At 39.6% G+C, this 23,260-nt stretch overlaps 1 protein-coding gene across 4 annotated transcripts in view; it reads right to left on the bottom strand.

The window, feature by feature from the left end:
• The window catches only part of DAAM2 (dishevelled associated activator of morphogenesis 2), a 188,469-nt gene that overhangs the window by 73,992 nt on the left and 91,217 nt on the right, over positions 1-23,260 (bottom strand). For all 4 annotated transcript variants that reach the window (XM_088524250.1, XM_088524251.1, XM_088524249.1 and 1 more), the window contains one exon: positions 17,607-17,696. In XM_088524250.1, the coding sequence (XP_088380376.1) occupies positions 17,607-17,696 (90 nt within the window). The remainder of the gene's footprint in view (positions 1-17,606; positions 17,697-23,260) is intronic.

The following is a 23,260-nucleotide window of genomic DNA, read 5'->3' as shown; positions in this document are numbered from 1 at the left end:
GTGACTACATTTCCAAGTAGCAGGACAGTCCATTTACAGACAACATGTTTACGTTTTATAGTTTTATATGGAGAGAACTTAGAAATTATCTTTCCTCACTCTAGCACTCAAGTGGTGGTAAGATTTACCAAAGGCTCAACATTTGCAGTGGAGAAAAAAATGATTCAAGGAATCTGAAAAGAAGCCAAAAGATTGTTTCATCTGTGATGTGATAAACCACAAAACTTAAGCACAGCCTCAGAATACCCATAAGAATGGAACAGCATCCTCTCAATTATTGGAGGAGCTGTATTAATCCTTCCATCCCTACCTCCCAAATTGTTTAACTGAAGGTTTCATCCAAAAGCCAAGCTCAACTTTCCACAAAAGACCTACCTACACTCAGGAACCAACTCTTCCGATTCCATGTCTGGGGTATTTATTTATAGGTAGATATCGAAGTCATCGCCAAAATACAGATCAGTTTCTAGGATCCTTATCTCCCATTATAAGATAACTTGGTAACTCCTACCAAGGCTCAATTGAAGATACTCTTAGCACTTGATTGAACCAACTGACATCCCAACATTCTGTTCAAAGATGGACAAACACTGTATGGATCTAACTGTCTGCGTATGAGTGTTTACTCATACTAGAAAAGCTTTTCTGTAGAGGCTGCACAGAAAAATATTAAATGTGTTATTCTGTAAGAGAACTTGCGCCATTCCAAAACTGCTAATATATGAGAAATAACTCTACATGCTCCTGCTGAATCATGGTCAGAAAATCTGTTGCTATCTGTCAAGTGTCTTTGAGGCTACGTCCCAGCTCACATAGCAACAATTCTATACAAATTAAAATCTTCATATTTAGAATTAAACACAAAAGCAGTATTAGGATTTAGATATTTCCTTTCCCTCTCCTCATTCAGTTGGACTTTTTTAACATGTGAAGTAAAGGAACATCTCCATCCACGACAACAACCAAAGAGCTCTGACCCTGTCCAGCAAAGCCTGCAGTACAGGCATATCCTATCAAAGTGCAAAGAGATACCAATTTTATCCAGAATTGCTATGCACCCACCACCTTATGGCAAGAAATGGCACATTTAAGAACAAGGTGACTTTTCTTGAACAAAGCAAGAATTCTGCTTTTTTTTTTTTTTTTCTCCTTTTCCTGGTAGCAATTAGCAGTGATCTGCTGAACCCAAATCCATGCCAACCAGTACACCAGAAGTGCAGAACTCTCTACCAAGAGCTGAGCAGAACTTCCACATCACATGTTATCGATGGGCTATCTTTCAATGCCTGTCTTTCCTGTAGAAATCATAGCAACAATGACAGTGCTGACTGTAGTATTGAGTAGACTTTAAATTCCTATGCCAAAGTCAAAATATGACCTTGCTGAGGGAAATATCAATCAAGAAATGCAGCATTATATTTAAAAGATAATCTTATCAATCTCAAAGAGGACAATAGAGTGGGGGGAGCCAATCTAAAGATAGTTTTAAAAAAAAAGAAAAAAAGGAAAAAGAAAAAAAGGAAAAAGAAAAAAAGAAAAAAAGAAAAAAAGAAAAAAAGAAAAAAAGAAAAAAGAAAAAAGAAAAAAAGAAAAAAAGAAAAAAAGAAAAAAAGAAAAAAAGAAAAAAGAAAAAAAGAAAAAAAGAAAAAAAGAAAAAAAGAAAAAAGAAAAAAAGAAAAAAAGAAAAAAAAAAAGAAAAAGGGTCATTCTGCAGGATGATTTTAAAGGTGAACCAGCATAAGCCACCAATCTGAAGTTCAAGGTGTCCCGATATGCCCTTAGAGAAGCTTTCCCTGCATAAATTATAAAAGTGCATATGACAGATATAATTGTTTGCAAAGTACAAGTTACAAGAATACTGTCAGACCGTGGAATACACGTGCCCTACACCTTCTTCGCCAGCATTCTGACCTCCAAATAAAGAAACAAATATAGACAAATTAAGGACTGATCGTATCCATTCTTCTCCAAATAAACTACAGTATTCTTTCTCCCTAAAATTCTTCAGGAAAAAAAAAAAAGGCATAAATACTGGAATACCATAATTAATTTCTCTAGATGTCTACTTTAGGCATGCAAGCCAAAGACTATCAAGACAGTTGTATTAACCATCAGGACTTCCATTCTACTCAAGTGGTTAGAAATTTCACCTCGTTCAGTCAGAATCAAGACTGAGATGACTCTGATTCATGTATTGGGTTGGTTTGGCAAATCTCGTTAGCGGTGAAGTTAAAAAGTTTTATCTTATGTTCCTCTACACAACCCTCCCTATCTGAATCTCTTTTGGCCAAGATGCAAATGACCTAACATAAAGGCAAAAAGGTCTATCTAACTTCAATGGCTCTCCAAACTCCTTGCTCAGACCAGAATTTTATAGCTGTCAATGCTTGCTGTGCTTCCTTGGATCATATATGATTGTATACTTAAAACTGGACACTTTATTTTGAAGTTTCAGAAAAACAACTTTTGTAAAAAAAATACTTTTACTGAAGATGAAAACATAGATTTTTATTGAAATCCCTCTAAACATTAAGTGACACAAAGTTATTTACAGCCAGTCACCTGGTCAACTTTTTTTTTTTTTTTTTTTTTTTTTTTTTTTTTTTCAGAAGACACAAATTTGCAGTAGAATTTCTTCTGCTCTGTAGAGTAGTACCATCAGAGCCATCAGAGAAAATATTTTGTTGTCAAAATTATGTAATTGTTCCCCATGGTAAGAAATTGTTGTACCACGTTCCCTCTCGGACCAGGGAAGATCACACAAAAATGAAATGCAATTCTCATTTTTTTGTGGGGTGGTGACAAGATACTTTTTTTCTGTTTGTCTTTTAAAGAAAGAGACCTTCGGGATTTGATTCTCAAAGAAGACCCCCACAGAAAACTGCAGGCAAACTGATGACGGCGATGATGACGACGACGACAAAACCCTTTCCTTGCCCCTGGAGACATAAAAAGAAGGAAGAAAAAAAATCCTAATACCCAAAACCACAAAGGCAGCAAGAGCTGGAAACAATTACCCATCTGTATGAAGCAAAACATCAGCTGAAGGAGTATATTAAAGCAAATCCTTCTCTTAGCTCCTTGAATAGTGTAAATATTACATTAAAAAACAGACGTCAGCTTGCGGATTTTATAAGGAGCCATATCAATCTTCACTGTAGTAAGAACTATGTAACTGCTGTGAAAACAGGATTCTAATATCATACAAGTCTGCAATGTAGCCAAGGTATTATATAGGCTTTGACACTAATTTGGACATGCTCCATCCCTTGGTGGAAAGGGGGACTTATGACTGTGTAAAATAGGACTTGATGGAGTACAACATATATTTGGACAATTTGAAACAATCAAAAAGAAATGAAATAAAACAATATATTGTGTGACTTCACTGTTGATCCTGAAAATCTTTTAGAGAATACTGGGAGACTTGACCCCCTGGGCAAGCTGTTGTCTAAGGAATGCAGACCCTCAGTACCTGCCATTCTGGTGGGACAAACATTTGCAGTGCAAAGACTGCTATCTTCACACACAGAATCAGAAACTACATATCATTTTCTTTATCAAGACACTTTCTACAAAGAAGCACCAAGCCCTGAAGTTAAGGAAGCCATGTAAAAATGCTAGATATTTGTGGCTGAGTGGACCATGAAAGTGAAAAACCCTGTGCATCTGATCAGTGTTTTTTTTCAAGACAGGTTGAGCACAGCCTGAAAAAGTTCTTTTGTGCTGATTTCAATTTCCAGTGATGATAAACTGCTATTTTACAGTACACCAAATAGAACTCAAACAATGTCAAGCAGTCTTCTAAGAACATGTCCTTAAAGCCTGATCATGATAAAACATCAGCAAATGTACCCATTAAATTTATAACTTTACAAGGCTTCTTGCATATGGTAAAATAGAGAGACATGGCAACACAGCAATTAAAACTGACCTAGGAAATCATTGGCCGTGTTAGAAACAGGTTAGGAACACACATCTGATACTGAATCCAGACACTTTATATTTCCACTATGATTTCTTTTGGGCTCTTTTTATGTGGAGTTAACAAAACCCATCTCTTAGGGACCAATGGGAGCTTGGCCTTTCTGGGTGCCCAACCATTACATGCACTTTGCTGCTACCAGCACAAGCTGTTGCAATAAAGGAACAGGGTTGATGAAGCCTTCCCACAGGCAAATTTAAATAACATTTCCTTCTTTAAAAGATGTATTAAATATACAGCATATGTTATGGACAGTGTATGACAAGGGTGAATACTATAGGGATGACATCTACTCACTGGAAACATGACTTCCTTTTTGAGGTTGATCTCTTCAGAACTGCAGACAGCTGAACCTATTGTTTTGCAGTGATCAGAATGAATGGCAGATGAGCCAAATATTGGATGTCCCAAAATTTGGGATTAAAATCCGGACAACAGAAACCATTTTAATTCTTGTGTTGCTCTTCATCTTAGCTGAAAATTAAATCCAAAGCAGCTGAAGAAAATGAAATAAGGCTATTGAAATATAAATACCTAATCTAGCTTGTTCAATATATCCTGTGAGGAGACTGTGTTCAAATTTATACTTAGGTCAAAAAGAATTGAATTTGTCTGCAAAATTCACCTTAAAGTTCATGCAGACCTCAAAGTTGCGTTATTTTACATAGTGTGAAGTTTCAACATCATCATATAGGGTCTGGCAAATACAAACCTTGCAGCTCAAGTCATTGCAAGAAACACGTTGTAAGAAAAAAAGATGGAATGTATTATTTGGCATAGTGGGAAAGTCCCTGTTTCATAAGTTCTATTAAAATGCAATGAGAATTGGGACTCTTATTACAAATAGGGGTGAATTTCTAATGAAGCAATGATTTTCAGAAAACGACAGCTCACTGAAACTTTAACTGTTAGCTGACTTTTGAGGTGAAAGCTTTGCTGGAGAAAGAGTCTCTGTTTCTGGATGAAGACCTCCCACACTCTTCAGAACAACAATTTAGTTGGTAAAACTTTCATCTGAAGTGTGTTGGATTGAGACTCAAGTCCATGCTTCATCTGGTTCAGAGCTAGAGACATGAACCTTGCTGTCCACGTGAGCATTCTAGCCACTATAAACAAGGTGGGCTTTTTGTTTGCTCTGCAGGCAAAAATGGCTATGACTTATTTTGCTTTTTATTTCCCACATCGCTGGGAATATTGGGATATTTCCCACATTCTCTCCTCGCTTCAGATGCTTTTGAAAGACTCATCTTACTGTAACATCTGTTATTAACGCTGAATATGCTACAATCCAGTAATACCTTGCACTCTAAAGTGACAAATGTCCCTAAAGAAATTCATGAATTAGCTTTTTCAGCCTCTCTTTTAGTGAGATCAGCAGAGACAGGGAAAACGGGATGCAGACAATTACTCAGCTCCCGGTCGCACAGGAAGCCCGTCACCTAGCCAAGAATCAATCCACACTGAAATCACACAACCTGTACTCTCATCCAAATAGCCATTCCCCCTTTCTTTCCATGACTGAATTCCCCTGAAGTTTACTTTAAGGACAAGTCCAGCTTTCAAAGAAACATTTACTTTTTTCATTAAAACACTCCTCGTCTTACTGGCTGTATCTCAGTACAGAGAGGATGAAGTTGCATAAATGAAAAGCACTTTCATTAAAGCCCCCAAACTTGTTTGATCGGCGGTGGGTTGAAATACTAATTCAGAAGTGGAGCTGTAATACATTCAAGTTTTCAGACAGCTTACAACTCCAAAAAGTCAACCCAGTCCCAAGAGATGCTAATTTTGAAACGGGACAGACCACAGGACTGAACCATTCATTAGAGAGATGCAGTCACGGCTCTTTTTTTCAGACTGTATGACTAGGATTTACACAAATACTCTCAGGATTTTGGGAAGGGAGTTACATCCAAGTCTTTTAAGCACAATTTATCCAAAGTGAGAAAAACAAACATTACTTTCCTCCCTGGAACTAAACTACTGATGTGCTGATAATAATCCTTTTGCCACAAGAGCAGTCTACTGTATAACTTATTAAAAGGGAATACTCATTTATTACCAGATGGAGCACGCAACTGGGTAGGCCGAATTCCCTCTCAGAAAGGTCAGTTATAACCATCCATGTTTCCAGTTCACTGGATTACAACACAGGCATATTTTATTGAGTAGACCACGGGGGCGAAGAGGTTGGTTTGGTTGTTTTTTGTTGGTAGTGTCTTTTTTTTTCTTTTTTTTTTTTTTTTTTTTTTTTTTTAAGTCTTGTCTGTAACACAGAGCAGTAACCTAGTCCAGTAACACAACTGGACTAGTAATGAGTTCTGATGCTGGTTACTAACAAGTCTTTAAAAAGAAGAATCAAAGGTCTCAAAATATTATTCATACTACGAAATGTCAGATCAATCGTAGAGCTCGCTGCCACAAGATGTGATAGATTCTAAAACCATAGAAATGAAAAAGGAATTCATTAATGAAGGATAAGGATTCTCTCTTAGAGATCTTTTCATAATTCTGAAAGAACCATCAATGCTGCTAAATTCACTGGCCTTCAGAAATTGAAATGGATTACCAGCTGTTTTTAAAAGATAGTTTACCCTACCATATGCTGGAAACTTTCCAATAAAGTTAAAACTATGCTTTATTTTGAACAGCTTATTATACTCATCATGTTTTCCCCTTCACAAGTACCCAAAAATGAAGCCACTCCAGAGGTTTTAAAATTTAAATACATGACACCCCATTTCTGACCTCATCTAGCATTGATGTAACACTCTAAATAACATGTCATTGACTAGTTCTAACGGGTATCAGCCTAATGGAGAGGAGGATCCTTCTGCTTCTCTCAGAAGATGTCAGCTCCTGTGTGCAGGCACACACACACACAAGGATGCAACACAGACTTCCACACTGAACACGGACAGGAACACCACATCAGGCAGGTAGAAAGGTTGTTGGTGCATTCTTATGAGCCAAAGACAAGGGTTAATTATTTTTTTCCTGAAAAATAGCAAGCTCAGAAATCTTAAACATTAATTTAAATAAACTGCATAATTGCAGTATTTAAAACAAGATTAAGTTTTACAATAACTGTGCCTGGCACAAGACTCTCTATAGATTACTGAAGAGAATCCTGCTCTAAGGAGCTTTAATTTATAGCAAGGCTGCACGGAAAATTTTTAAAGAACTCCCTTATGTTCCATTCATTTTCCTCTTCTGTTGGCTCTTTACTATCCTCATCAACACAAACAGCTGTAAACTTGCTGGCAGGACTGCCTGCATCAGCCTCCTCTCATTATTTATAGAGCGTGCAAGCGTGTTTGTCCCTGTACAAACATATTCAGTTGTGCTATAGGATGGGGATCCCACCACCACAAGGCATTTATTTATGGAAACAGCGTAGTGAACTAGAGGACATCACTCTGTGTTTACTGGTCTCAGTTAACGAGTTCCTTCCGTTTTCAGGACAAAGCTTGCCTGCCAAGCTGAAGTCTACCAGTATTTCATGTTGTTTTCTCTACTGAAAGTTTCACCTTTGTCATGGAATTTGGCCTCTTGTTGGATACAGTCTCTGGATTGTATTGCTGCCTAAAGATCTTTCTTTTCTATTAGCTGAACTTTGTATATATGTTTAAAACCTCTCATATGCTCAACTTTTAACAATTCCCAAATAAATCTACTAATATCGTGCAGTGAAATATATAATTTAAGCAATTGCTAAATAAAGTAATCCATATGTTCCCTACAAATTCAGTGAAGAAATTCTTAAGAGCTAGCTTCCTTCACCCCATTCCATTCACTTATTTTGGAGGTGGAGGAGTCCATTGTGGAGAGCCCTAATATGAAGACGACTTATGTTCACTCTTCTCACAGGGTCCTCAGGAGAAGACATGAAATATTTTATGTATAGATTGCTCTTGAGGGACAGGGAGAGCTAGGCTAGGAACTGACATTGTCTTCCTGGAGCACAGCCCAGTCTACCCAAACTTACAGCAAGTTGAGGTCAGGTGTCAGTATTCTGCAGCAGATGAAGACAACAACCTGCCACCATCTCAACGTACCCTAAGAAATAGTAATAGTGAGAAATATCTTATTGTTTCATTAACATCCCAGTTCTGTTTTGCTCCACCACTTTGACTCTGTGCTATGTCAAACTATCGCGTGTTTGAATTCAAGCAGTGCCCCTGTTTAGATTACTGCCCTGTCGCAGAGCCAACATGCTGTGGATAGAGATCTGGATTTTTTCCTCTCCCCTCCAGCTTGCTGCTTTCAACTTACCTTGTTCCCATTCCAACAGCCCTGTTTTCAACTATACACCTACCCTGCTGGTATTTATGTCATTTGGACTGTGAGAAAGAATTCTCCTTCAGTTCCCTTTCTCATTCTCTTGGCATTCTTTTGGCAGCTTACTGAGAAGCCACAGGAGGAGGCCAGCCAGCCTGCATAAGCAGACCTCCCATCTGTCGCATGCCTGCACTGGAAGTTTATCTTTCTGTCCTAGAGCTAGCACAGCTACCTAGGACATATTTTCTGGAAGCGCACACAGTTTATTAATGCCAACGTGTAGGGGGTTTCTCTTCATTGTCCACACACCGTGGACAACATGTTTTGTCTTTTCCCATTGATATCCTTTCTCTAGTTCTCCTTTTCTTTGGGCCACCTGCTAAGAGAGATGACAACTGAATGGTGAGAGTTACTACGTATTTTCTATTTGTCTCCTCAGCCAAACCATCTGATGCTCTGGGTAATTAGAGAGATGTTAGATAAGGCAAAACTTACTAGCTTGAGTACTCAGTAAAAGTCAAAATGCAGAGGAGAGTAAGAGCCCTCATCTGTATCAAATCTGCTTCTCACTCACCAGAGAAACATGCTAGTTACTTACATATTCTTCATTCTTGCTTGTCCACCTGAGACTAATCTGAATGGTGAGAACTGCACTGTACAAAGTCTGCAGTACATTATTACTGCAGAGCATCAAGAGCACTGACTCATACTTGGATTGCAGAGACCCAGAATTTTACAAGAGGACAGACAAGGACAGAACATAATCCAGTGGCAGCAATTACATTGCAAAATCAGCATTTACATGTACTTCCCATACACTGGAATCAGATTGCTCATTCTCATTTTTGTTTTTAAGTACAGTAAAATACGTCATCTTCATAGGTTAACAGCTAGATACATTTTTGTTTTGCTTTTTAATGGTGGTGGGTTTATCTTCTCCCCTGCAGGGTCAAATCTGCTCCCACTAAACTCTCCCCCAGACTCCCACAGAAGGCAAGCCAAATGAGAAACACAGTATTAAACATTATAATGACAATTTTCCAACTATCACTGTATAAACCCAAGAGCACTCTCTGCCTGATTGTTGAGAACTGTTAACTATGAACTTCAATTGGGGAAGCAGGAGGACATCTGAAAATGGCAGAAAGTTCAAGCTGGACATCCAAAACCTACAAACTCAGAACCTCTATAACAAATACCATGGCAAATTTATGGAATTTATACCTTCAGCAGTGGGAACAAAAGAGTGGGGGAGGCAGCTGTTTCATGCTGTTCCCATGGTGGGGTGGGGAGGGAAGAATACTTTTCTTGATTAGAAATAAATAAATATATAACTTCAAGGCCCTGACCCAAAATAATCTCCTTTCCCACAATAAATAAACAAATCTATAATTGTTAGCATGGTAGCACAGGAGAGAAAGAGAGAGAGAGAGAAAAAAAAAAGACAGTTTTTCCAAAAAACTTTTTCCAAAAGTTTTTGGAAAAATTCATTCTTTATCTCCTTCAACATCTGCTATAATATAGTTTCTCCCATTGTTCCATGATAGAGTAATGGTATATCAGCTAAATTCTGCTTGTAGCTTTAACTTGTTTTTCCTTTTATCCTTGATGCTAAGTTGATCCTTTAAACTACTACAAGAGTAATTCTGGGGGAAAAAAAAAAAGATTTTTAAGAAAAGTCTCTCACATCATCAAGCTTTTCATACTATATCTCAAAGTAACCACTTTGGAATACTTGCTGTAGTAGAAAAAATACCAAGAAAAAAAAAATAAAGACACAATTGCAGGAACTTAATGGTAAGTCATACAGAATAGCCAAATTGTATTCTCATGCGTGCTGATATATGTGCAGAACTACAGGTCAACTTCGACAAATTATACTGATGTGAGATGAGAAAGCAAGCCCAAATTCACTATGTGGACTTATAAGGCAATACGATGGTTTCTTACGTGAATCTCAAAGCCAGAGCACCTTCTCTGCATTAAAAGATACAGATGGAAACAGATAGTGTTTTATGCTTCATTTTACACCAGGCAAACCATGTTGCCCAAATATGGGGCTATTCTTTCAGACTTCAGCACACTTCAGACAGGTGCCACTATTCAAACAGCTCTTTCAGACTGAAAAGACCCAAATATATGACTCATCAGGAAACACGTGCATAGGCTGCATTAGTGACACTCCTGCTGCATTTTGCTGGTTCCCATTATACTCTGTGTTTGTTATAGGCCAGAGTCTCTGAATTTGCTGGTCTAAAAGGTACTTCTATTTATAACAGAGCAACATCTGAAGCCATGTGCCTGTCTTCAATACCTAGACTAGAGATACTGGAATGACCCGATGTCAGCATTAAGCTAACAAATCATCCCAAACATCTGAGCATGAAGTCATTCTGGTAACAAAAAAAGAACAGACACTGGTGGGAAAAAGGCAAGTTAACTCCACAGTTGCTGGCAGTTTCCAAACATCCAGCTGAAAGAATGCAGCGGTTTGCAAAGGGCAACATCCTCCCACTGTGAGTTACCAGTATCTTGAGATTTCCACTGCTAACTGAAAGCAAGTCTATTTTCAGAGAATTCATCTGAGAAATGCCACATTTCAGACTGTCTCACCAGCCAGTCTCCTGAGCTAAGGAAGTGATGCAGTCACTCAGACCACGAGTGAACATGAGTTCCAGGCACTGGGAGAGGACCAAAGAACAGCTTCTGCTAAAGCTTATTTCAAGGAGCTGGTCTCAAAGAAACAACACAGGAGACAGTGGATTGCACAGAGCCTCCCTGTTACCCCCTTTCTTTACAGGGCCATATAGCTTTTGTAGAAGCACAGTTCAGAGTGGAAGAGACCTGCAGGGCTAATTTGAAAGTCAAAAGAGATTGTTGAGGGCCTTGTCCAGGCAAATTTTAAATAGTGAATTAAAACGAAACTTTGACTGAACATGTTGACCACAACAAACTTCTCTAAAGCATTAGCAGGAGCAGAAGCAGTCAACTGAAGCACTAAAGACTTCAGAGAAAGTCTCTTTCTCAAGCTTAGATGTACTGGCCAAGCGTTGTTCTATGCACGTCAGGTATCACTTCACCACCAAACATTTGCTCCAATCTCTCCCAGTCCCACATAGTTTCTCCAGTCTCCTATTGCCCACCTATTGCTCCTGCTTTTAGGCTACCCTGTGTGCTCTGAGGGCTCCTTTGTGTTCTTTCAAAGGAAGAAAGAGTAGGAGCACTCCCTCTAAAGTGGGGGAAAATCCCTCGTGAAGTCACATCTAAGCTCCATGAAACCTGGGATTCCTAAAAAAAAAAAAAAAAAAAAAAAAAAAAAAGGCTTCTGAAATACTGCAGCAAACTGTCTTGTGCGTTCATGTCTGCTGCTACCAGATACAGAGTGGGGAATAATTACTCTAAAGAAGGGAACTAAATACTCCTTAAAATTATAAATCCATAACCAAAAGAGCTTAAGTTTCCATATCAATAACAGATTCCACGAGTATTTCAAAGGGAAAAAACATCTTGCAAGAAGATAGAATTGAAAACAATAAAACTTCAAACCACCCACTTCATTTATTATGAGCCAACCACTGCTTGGCACCCTTCATACAGAAAGGATGAACCCCAAAGGGCTTTCGCAGCTCGGATCAGACAATACCAAACCAAAAACCCACAGTCAGACAACACAATGGTGTGATCTTCATCTGGGATATTACATCCTTAAATGAGACCAGATGAAGATCCGGTTTCTCTCTTCTTTAGGGAATATCTATCTTCTGCTGAATATCTCCATGTCAGAGACATAATTTAAGGTAGGAACCTGAGGAAATGAACACTTTCTCCTACAACAAGAACAGCAGAGCTCATACCTAAACACAACAGATGCAATGCATCCTCCTGCTCTGACTTACAGCCTCCCTGTGGAGCCTTAAATACCCAGAAGTGACCTCAGGTTTGGAAAAAAAGTCCTGCCAGCTCGCATTTAGCTAAGAAATAACTGTCTTTCTATCATACCCATACTGAAACTACACTTTAAAGGGCAAACACTGCCTTACGTCTGCATAAAGTGTAGGCAGGAATTTTGACCAGGAAGACACCAGGTTTCATACTCTTCTTCCTACTTCCCCATCCGGCTAGAGTAATTATATTAAAGCTGCAAAAACAGCTCAGATTCCTTCAGGAACTAGATACAGATATAAGATAGAGCATAGATACAGATATGTGTGAGGGGGTATACACAGGTACAGATATATATGAATTAACTTCAGCATTTATAAATATTTACAGTTTTAACGGGTGGATTCATCGACAGTCCAGAGTGGATTGCTCTCTCTGGAAGCCGAAGCAATGGCTGGATTTCAAATAGGGTTTATAGCAGCAGTATAGTCTGGGTTGGGGTTAGACTGGAGATTTTTTGCTTGCAGCTCTACAGGAACATGAAGGCAGGCCTGGGCATGGGGCGGAATAGAGAATTATCTCGCTCTGTATACAGCTGCACAATATCAGGCTATACTTTTTTATGGTGACATTTTGCTGACAATGCAAACCACAAGGGCAAAGGAAAAAAAAAAAAAAAACGCCTTGACATTGTAGACATTATCTTCATTAAGTTAGCCAGCCAGCATGGGACCAAAGTGGGAGTTTGTGAAATTGAGCTGCAAATGTTATAAGTCTGCAGTAAAACTGCTAAAAGCTAAAGCTTAAGTAAGGCCAGAATTCCTAATGGCACCTGGAAGCCTAACACAGGGTAGGCACGGCCCTTACAGGAGAAAACGGGAACTGTGCATCAGAGGAGGCAGCCGTCATTGGGTGGGGGTTAAAGCTTCTCCAGGACGGCGTTGGGACACCCAGCGTGGGGCAGCGGGTCCCTGCGCCTCAGCCCCGCAGGACTGGGACTCCTCAGGGCTTGTGAGGGCCTGAAAGGGCCTTCTGCTCCCTTCCTCCTGCTGCTTCCTGCAGTGAGCACCCCCCAGGTACACTGACCTCACCGCAATCCACTTCCAAAATAAAATAAAAAAAATTAAATAATAATAATAATAATAAAGGCTTAGAAGAGAGATGGATCAGGTCTTAAACTGAAAATATCTGAGATTTGATCCTCTCCCTGCCGAAAAAAAAAAAAACATGCAGGACAAGGGTGAGAGAAAATGGCATGCCCAGTACCTTGCCATGAGGTTTTCTAACTTTCCTACTACTTATAAAGTCTTTTTAGATATAAATACGTTTACCCATAAACATAATAATCAGAAAGTCTTTGAAATTATACAGGAATTTAGATCAAATAATTTTAACACCAACAAGTTTCCTAACTTTCATTCCCAAACTACATTTACTAGATTTTTCTCCATTAGGTAGATGAAAAAATAATGATTAGAAATTAAAAAAAAAATGCAAGTCATGGAATCATACAAAAGTTCCTTTTCTATACATGCGCTCATGAAGCGTATGCTTCAGAGAAATTCTCAGATTTTTAAGTCTGCTTTGCTATCAGAGAGTATTCTTCCCCTGGATCTCTTTTCTAGCTTATAAAAAAAAGCACACTACCAGTTTGAGAGTTAGAAGCACAGCTTCTTCTTTCAGATAACATGAAAGCCCTTTTCTGTAAAGCTGCAAGATGCTGACTGTTACTTCACTACTTGATTTTGTATCATTCTACTTGAGTATGTAAAGCACAATTGACTCCAAAGAGCTACTTTAGAGTACAGTTAAAATCAGAAGAATTTTAGTCCCCAAACATTTAGCCCAAAACATTTAGGAGATTTCAATATATTCAGTTGAGCTTTGATTGAGCTTTACACTGTCTGTTCTGTAGGAGCTGCATGATATAGTTAGTCCAGTCTGATTATGCTTTGAAAAGAGATTTGCTACCAATTCCTTCTCAAAGAAGCACGTAAGTCCAACAAACCTAACTTGTCTAACTCTGAAAAATATGCCTGCTTCCTAATGAAATCTGCTCAACTGGAGGCTTACAAATTAGTCTCAGGAGGCAAGCAAGGGCCATAAAAAGAAAGCAACTAGACTTGCTTTCCAATAGTAATAAGTCTAAGTGCTAGTCAGATTGTACAGAAGGTAATAAGGCCTGCACTATGAGGCCTCATTATTTGAAATACAGAGTGCATCCAAAGCAATGTTTGCTGAAGCAGTGTAATTCTTGCATTTTCTACCCATTTTGGAACCCCAATATGAGCTCATTTAAAAGGCTTTTTTAAGTTTATGGACCTTAGAACTGACTCCTGATAAAGTAACACTCAGTAATAGTATTTTTCTAAACCTTGAAATCAAAAAGTTTTTACTTAAAAATAAGCTTTTATTTGAAAAGAAATATATCTGAATGCACAGTTTACTTTCTGATTAAATTCCTGCAAAACATGTTACTCAGGAAATTCAGAGGGAATTTTAAAGGAATTACAAAAGCAGTAAAGTACTTTTTATATGAATTTATATTTCAACTGAGGGTGAAACATGAACATTGTCTTAAACAAAATCAAAAGCATGTATATGAGCTAGATGGGCATGTCATTACTTGTATTCTGCATAAGGCTTTACACTCAACCTCGATGTTCCAGTATGGTATCAAGGGAAGTTCATAGCGTAGAGAAAAAGGCAATCTAAAATATGTAGGACTAGTGTTTTAGATAGAAGGTGAGAGTGCCAGCATTAATCATCTGACTAATGCAAATGAAGACAAGGGCATGTCCTATAACATACTCTGCACAGGTTTTTAATGGCAAGGTGAAGGGACAGCTGAGACAGAGAGGGAACACGTTAACGTCTTCCCGTAGAGCAACCTTTACTCCTTGCACAGAGCTTCTCCACAAATGACAGTGGAGAAGCTGGTGCAGCTACACCTTTAGATCAGATTGTGAAGAATTTGGTTTTAATACTAGAGATTTCAGATGCAAAAACAGAATGGCCAAATGTTACCAAAGCAAGCTTGGCTATATGACAGCAAAACAGCAAAATGCTTCCATAGGTATCACGCACAATCAGCAGTATCAATCCACACCTCAACTTCCTTCAAGTCCTATGGAGACCTCTGGCTTGGTGAGCTGTGCTCTCAGCATAAAATTTCAAATGCACACATTTTACCGATTGCTTTAGAATGGTTTGATGTCAAAAACAGGTAGAATGAATTTTATGATACAACAGTAACTTTCTTCTAGGAGGCTAAGAACAAGTGTCATAAAAGATTATGTCAGAAGCCTAATTGCCAAAACAATAAATGAACAGTCTGCTAACAGCAAGCTCTGATCTTCATTCTTGCAAGTGACATTTGTTTAGTTAAATAGCCTTGCCACCTTTAGAGCAAATCTGGGTGCTCTGACCTTCCACTAGTTTTAGACTAGAAAAGGCACCTTAGATTAATGGTTGTAAACAGTTCCCTCAACTTGTGATTCTTGACCTTCCAAGTTGATAGTATTTTTACCCAGAGCATAATGAGGTAAAGCATAAAGGCTTTTCCTCAGAGGGGACATAGACCCCTCACATTCCAGAAAATGTGGCCAACTTAGCACCTAGCAAGCCAGAGCCCTTCAGGCGCTTATCCTGGATAGCTGAAGAGTTCTTCTAAGTAAAGAAGTGTGTCCTCAGTGACTAAAATTAGGATACAAACTCTTCAGGGACAGCCTACAACACACATTCTGTCACCATAAAACGCCAATAGGTGGATTAGGCAGTCAGCTAGAGAGAGAGAGATGTGTCAGCACCAATCATCTGACTGCCTGTGAAGGGAAACAATGAATAATATCAGACAGTTAAGGTTGCAAGTAATTGAAAGTATCTGCAATGTAATGATTAGACATCTGGCAACAGTATCCTCTTCCAGTTAGCACATCATTTTGGATAGCTATAGTTCAGCTAACTGAGGTTGCATTATACATGCATTATAAAGATTTTCCAGTGTAGAGCTCCTTTAACTCTGGAGGTCTTCAGGATTCTTATATCAAATCCACTGCCTTTAAAATAATAATAATAATAAAAAAGTGTAATGTAGTGAATCCAACCAACATATTAAATACATTAAAGTCTGAAGTTTCTTGCCAAAGCTGACTGGTCCAGGAGATGGAATGTGTGGTTCTCTAAGACGGCTACAAATAGATCCTCTCCCACTAGAGCTGAAAAAGCCAGCTGGGCCTGCCAGCAAAAATGTAAAGCAGACATTAATCACAGCAGCCTGCACCTTCCCTTCATGTGCAAGCTCTGTGTATCAGCAGGAAGAAGAATGGAAAGCACCGAACATAACTGAGTAGAGAATATTCTTATGCACTTCCTGGATCACTACTAGCTCTAAGGTACTGTAACTTCTTTGTTGCTATTAACTTCTCTGGATAATGCAGATCAACCAAAAGCAATTTATCCACAAAACACCAGCCTCATGGGTTTGTCTGAGGTTTCCTTTTAATTGCACTGCACAAAAGTTAAGCCAGGTTGGCAGCCTCAGATACTAAAGATCTTCAGTAACTAACAGAAGAAGTAGGTGAACAGCAGCAAATATAGTGACCCCAGAAGGATCAACACCTGTGTTTCAATCTGCCATCTTTAGTATGGAAATCTAACCCTTCTCTTTCAGCTTCTGTTATGACACTGTCATAGCATGAGTTAGACATGCTTGAGAAATAAAACTAACAAACTTGCCACAGTTTTTCCTCTAATATTTATTGTAATGAATACACACCCTTAGGGCTATCTAATTCCTTCCTACAGCAGCCACATCACTGCAGCAGGAATACCTGTCATGTTTCACAACAGCGAAACAGATTGTCAGTTCTCTTGGCCATCATTCTTCTAGGGACAAGATACCCAGAATGAAATATCAGCCTCTAATGTACTGGCCCCCTCACTGGTTTGTCAGGAATTTGAAGACTCCAAATGAAGTAGTATCACTTGGAAATTGATATGAACAGGTAGTTCCTCAGTCACCAGTGCAATTAGCTCTGCAAGTCTTGAGCAACAAGGTTTCAAAATCTCATTACAGATATTTGACGACATCCTGAAAGATATCAGCAACAGATTCTCTAAGTGATCTACAAACAGTTTTGTGAGAGGGGTAATAAAAAAATTTAAAATATCCTTTAAAATACTTCAACGATAGCTTTTCCTTTAGCTTAAAGAAAAACAAGAGGAATATTCAAAATAACAACATGTGATTCGAAACTGTTAATGTCCTCTTCACAAATTCATGGACACACTACTTGGCATGGATATGGCACAAATTTCTCACAATATAAACCCTCACACCACTCCATTTTCTTGAAAAACAGTGGATAAACATGTCATTCAAACCTAGAGGTCAGCAGTTATTCACATGCATACAGAATTTATTGATTAGCTACTTTAATTAGAAAAGTGGTAGTACCTTCTTTTTGCTGCAGTAAATCTGCCATTTCTTCTCTGGAGGGAGTGCAAACATAGCCTCTCTGTTCTTATCTGTGAGATCCAATTCATCCTGGAGATCATGAAAAAGAAGGGAAAAAACAGTCATAAGCTGCATTCATCAGTCTCATATATTGGGAGGAATCGGGGTTAGACATGTTGGCTAGCTTTCAGTAGCACCGAAAGACTTGGTGCCTTCCAAAGATTGTCCATTTCAAAGCTCCACATTATCCCCACCTCTTTGACCATGAATCTGGTTTCCTCACTTTTGTCTTGTTGCTGCAAGTACTCCCTATCAGGGCAGAACCGATAAAAAAGGAAATCAGTGTCAAACTTCCCTAACTTCCCTAACTAGCTTCCCTAGCATCCTATTAGCATTGGTATAGGAATAGGAGAGATCATACTTTGGGCAACAAAGTGCATGTCATGAAAGGAGTGAAATGAAAAGACTCAGAGCACCAGCTTACATAACACAGCTCCCAACTCTGTTACAAGCTCCCTCCGCATACACTGCTGACCTCCCCCAGGCTTAGGTTCTCTCCTGTAAAAGACTGGTAATGATACATCCTCTCCTATGCAATGTGTCTATAAAATCCCCAAGGCAGGCATGGCTACTCAGCACAGACCACAACGGCGCTCCAATCTCAGCCAGCAATTTCAGGTGATAACAGGATTTAAACAAATAAGTATGATCTTCGGGTGCCTAAATGAAAGTCTGTGCAATATAAAAACAAGCTTCAAATAATGTTTCCATGAATTAGTTTTGGCCCCCACAATATATTTAAAAGCATTTGTAGAGGGAAGTGTCCAGGTGTCCAGTATCAAGATGACACTGTAGCTCTGCAAAAGCTGCCCGGGCAGATCCTGGCGCCCGCACTAACCTAAGCCAGGCCAGACAATACCTCTTTAACTCAGCCCAACAATGCCTCGTTTGGAAAGCTTTCAGGGCTGGGAAACTTGTGAAAACAGTGAGCTAAATTGCACACTGAGCCTGGTAGCGGCTGCTGACAGATTTAAAAGCCCACAGAGATTTCAGCTGCAGAAAGGTACAAAAGAAATGCAAACAGTAACAAGGCAAGGTCAGTGCCAGCAGCACAAGGTAGAAAGAGCTGAAGGATTTTTTTTTTTTAAAAGCAAGAAAAAGTTTAAAGAGAGAGAGAGGAAAGAAAAAAAAAAAAAACACCTTTAGCTTTGCAAAGAGTTCAAACCATGTGGAAATGTTTAGGGTGAGTTTCCAAACAAGGGGGTAGCCAAGCGAGGCAAGGAGTTTTATCCTTGCTACACACAATTAGAAAGCTCAGGCCAGGATCGCATTCTTGGGGGGTGAGGGAGAGCGAAATGACATGTAAGGTCTTCAGACAAGCACAGGAATGCTCGTGTAGGTCAGGCGTGTGGGAGGGAAAGATGGGGCGGACAGGGAATCAGAAACGCCAGGTTTGGAAGAAGACACGCAGGGGCTGGAGTACACATCTGAAATGAGCTAGCTGGGCTCAGCTAAATCCTTGGTGGGGGCTGTAAATCATTGTTCTTGCTTTATTGAATTGCAAAATGATTTTTGCTTTCATATTATAAAGACTAAATAACTTGCTCTTCTAATACATGCCACTCTTAGAAGCCTGGTGAATAAGCAGCGAGAGTTCTTCTCGGTAGGTGGATTTTCTACAGCAGCAAGTTGAAAGGTAGCTAACTCCGCTTGGTTTTCAAAACAGTTCTGCCTACCAGACCAGCTCTCCAGCTTTCTGTTGTATTCACACACTGAATAATGAAGAGCTCAACCAATATAGCAAAGAGAGTCATTTTACCAGGACACCACTCCCACTGACTAAATGCATCTGGAGGGCAGAATGCTTCTTCTTAGCAACTTCTTGCCGAATCCTTCTGTAGACACTGTTCATATGAGGGACATGCAAGTCCCAAGCAACTAATTTTGCATGCTGATAGCACTGACTTTCTTTTTAGGAGAGATGCCTAGAAAGGTGGGTTGAAGGGATGGAAGACCCCGTAGGAACAAACCCACCAGAAAAAGAGCAGATAAGGACTGGCAGGATTAACTACCCTTCCTTTTGAAGCATCTAGTGATTATTATGAGAGCAAAACGCTGGGCTCCAGCCCATGGGTCAGATGGTGAGGTTATGAGCAAGAATATTTGCACAGGAAGAGATGCCTCTTCCAAAATGTCAAGCTCTTTGACAGCCTTCCCCAAAATATGTGGGTACTCTTTGGCAGGTGTGCTTCTTCACTGAGAGGAAGAAAGGAGTGAGAGGAAGTGACCCACCTGCCCGCCTCTACACTGTTTACATCTATTCTGCTCTATAAAGAATCAGAAATTGCTACACAACTCAGAAGGGATGAATCCTTCTTCTAGGAGATCTCCAAATTCTTTTTTCTTTCCAATTCCCAATCCCCTTCCAAATTGGAAAAACAAAGTAGGTCCATGACTGCAGAGGAAATGACTGGATCCAGCACAGAAATAAGATCCTGGATGAGGCGGGCCACTTCCCTATTCTAACTTGGAATGCAAACCGAAGGCACAAAAGAAAGCTTGGTGTTTCAGAAAGAAGCAGGAACAACCACAGCAAGTGCTGAAAAAAAAATAATCAGAAGGGCGATTTGCTCCATAAATAGGTCATTCTGACCTGGCAACAGAGACAGATCTGTCCAAATGTAGAATTTCAGGCCCGGAGTCAGCTCAAGGGCAGCCAGCACCTATTGGGGGAAGAAACTGCAAAGGTTGGCAGCAAAGGGGAAGAACTACAACCTCTCAATGGAATCATCAAGCCTGTGGTTAGAGATAGGTTAAGGAAGCCCATGCGACTAAAATCCCAGGGAGTAGGCAGAAAGGGCAAGAGTTTTTGTCAAAACCAAGGGGCAGGGGGAAGACTTTCTTCATCACCTGAATCAATTTCCCCACAGAAATGTAGCAAGTCCTCTTCTGTGCCTTGGGTGGACGACTTGGTTCCAGCAATTCAAGCCAGAATGATCCTGCACAATGAAGCTCAGGTTCCTGGCTCTTAAAAGTACTTCAAGTTGCAAGTGCTCTACTGAAACAGATTGAAAAGACATCTGCCTTTTCTTCAGGGAGGTGTAAAGTACATCAAAGCACATCCAGTTAATACTCCTTATATTTCTCCCAATTATCTATTTCCTTTTTAGTTTTATTTACACAGAGGGATGCATTCTGTTATTTTCACTTTCATGTGGACATTTTCTTTTTACTGACACAGGTTGCATTTCATTGATAAAACATTTAACATGTACTGGAACTGGATTTGAGACTCAAATATTTCCAGACTACTTCTAAGGTAAAAAGGGAAAGATGGTCTCCATTCAAAATGTCCACAACTCAAAGAAAGGAGAGGGGGAAAAAAAAAATAGAAACTGAATGAGAAGGAGAAACGGTGAGGGAAATCAAACTATCCTTCGTTCTGAGGAGCACTATAATTGTGGAAGATGGATTTGATGGGCAGTAGTCGTTGGTTTGATCATGATACCACTCAAAGCCCAAAACAAGCTCAACAGAATGACGTTCTTACTTAGACTGTGCAGCACTTCTCATAATGACATAAAATGAAATTTATATAGAGAATAAAAAATATTTGGGAATGCAGAGGAGACTGGTTCTACTGAAGAATCGTTAATGTCTGTTGACAACTGTACTGAGACTTGCATTGCATCTCCAGCAATAAGACATGTATAGAAAGGCAGCATAGGGTCACCAGATAACTGCTCTTCCACCTGGAGACTAGGACACCTAAGATCCACAGCTCAAACACAGTTTTCCAGCTCTATCTAGAAAGTGCCCCTTCCTGGGAAGCTGCCTCAGTTTCAGGGTTTTCTCATTCTACTTGCCCCAGACATTCCCTGGTCAGTCCAGGGAGTCTTCTTTGTCTTTACTTTTTAAGTAACATAAAAGAAGAGATCCTTTCACTGTCCCCAGAGGGAATAGCTATGGCAGGAAATCAGTTTTCATTTTACATCAGAAAATCCAACCATGAGACATAATTCACAGGAAAATAGGCTCACTAGTTCTGCTCACAAAGCTGCCTCTTTTGCCAGTCTGCTGCACTACAGTCCTGCAGCCCTTCTTGATTGTTTAGAAACAGATTGGTACTTGGGCAAAAGGACGGCCAGCTCTCAACATCAACAAGCAGCATGGAAACTCAATCCTCAGATGGCATAAACTGGCAAAGCTCCACGGCAAAGTTAAACTTTACCCCGTATTGTTACATTCAAAATAGAAACTTAAGCACCATCAGACTAGATGAGACCAGCAGCTGATCTGACCTATGACCTACCCCAAAAGCTTCAGAGGGCAGTGCAAAACTCTGCCAGTACAAACCTGCAAAACAAACTAAATGGACAATCAACTCCCAACTTTCTGTGTCAAAAGACTGGCTGCTTCTGTGAAGCAGGTGAGTTCATGTCCTTTCAAGATGCAGACAGCATTCGTATTTTCAAATATTTTTGCTCAGCTTCAAAAAATTTTACTTTGCTCAATCAGACCAACATTATCCTTAATGGTTCTTCTCCATTCATCAAATAAGGAACACAGCTTAGAAAGCAGGAATAATGTTAAGATTCCTTTAGACACTCTAGAACCTGAATGACTGGGAGGTTTCCTCTCTAAATAACTGAATAATTTGCTTTCATACTTACTGCAAGAATTCAGGTTTCAGGAGATTGTTTGTTTTTATGTTATGACCTTGCACTATATGAATTTCAGTTAAATGTACCACCCATACCCTGCTTCCTGCTCACATTCCCAGTCCTTCTTCCCTTCTTGCACACACATACCTTTTCTTCCCCCATCATCTTTTTCCTCACTCCCCTGCACCTTCTTTTCATCTCATGCACAAATACCCCTTTACCCACCTCAGTCATTCTCTGTCAAGTCTGTTAAACAGCACTAAATTAACCCAGGCTCGAAAAAGAAGTATGTCCTGTTACATACTACTGTTACATACATAACACATCCTGTTACCCCAAAATCCACAAGTACATTTATATATTTATTAGACAAGCACTTTTAACAAAGGGGCATAAATAAAATACCCCAGTTCCAATAATGATCCAGAGAGACACAGTAGTGCTATGATCCCATAAAGTAGCCTTGTGCTCTGGATGAATTCAATTTTATATGAAGTAAACAGCGATGGTGACACATAACAGGAACCCATCCAGCACCCTCTGGCAGGCTCCTGTTAGTGTTCGCTGCGCAGTCACTTTGAGGGAGTAGCTGGTAGTGGATTAATCAATGCTGAAGTACAACTCAAGCTGACAAAAGATAACAGCTCAGTTCTGACATCTCTGGGATTGTAGAGGAAGGGGAAGCAGTGGAAAAGTCGGGGACGAGGTTGTCAACAGCATGCTACAAGCCTTTGTAATACAGGATCCGGTCCAGCATAACTGTCATAGCGTTAACAAGTAAACTGAGTGAGTCTGAATCACTAATGTATGACTTCTATTGCTTCATTTTGCATTAACGACAGTTCCAGCCTTATTTCTTCGGTTCATGTTGCCTGTGACAGGCCCTCTTGGCAAGTAACAAATGGGTTACACTGACGGCTTATGTTCTACCTGTGCCTTTGCTGGGAACTATGTGCTTCTGCTGGGAACAATGTGGTTGGGAGGACAAGT

This window comes from Tinamus guttatus, unplaced genomic scaffold (assembly GCF_059628265.1).
Source record: "Tinamus guttatus ecotype Peru unplaced genomic scaffold, ASM5962826v1 Tinamus_guttatus_pri_ptg000208l, whole genome shotgun sequence".
Taxonomy (NCBI): Eukaryota; Metazoa; Chordata; class Aves; order Tinamiformes; family Tinamidae; genus Tinamus; species Tinamus guttatus.
This window is presented reverse-complemented; position numbering and strand designations above follow the sequence as displayed.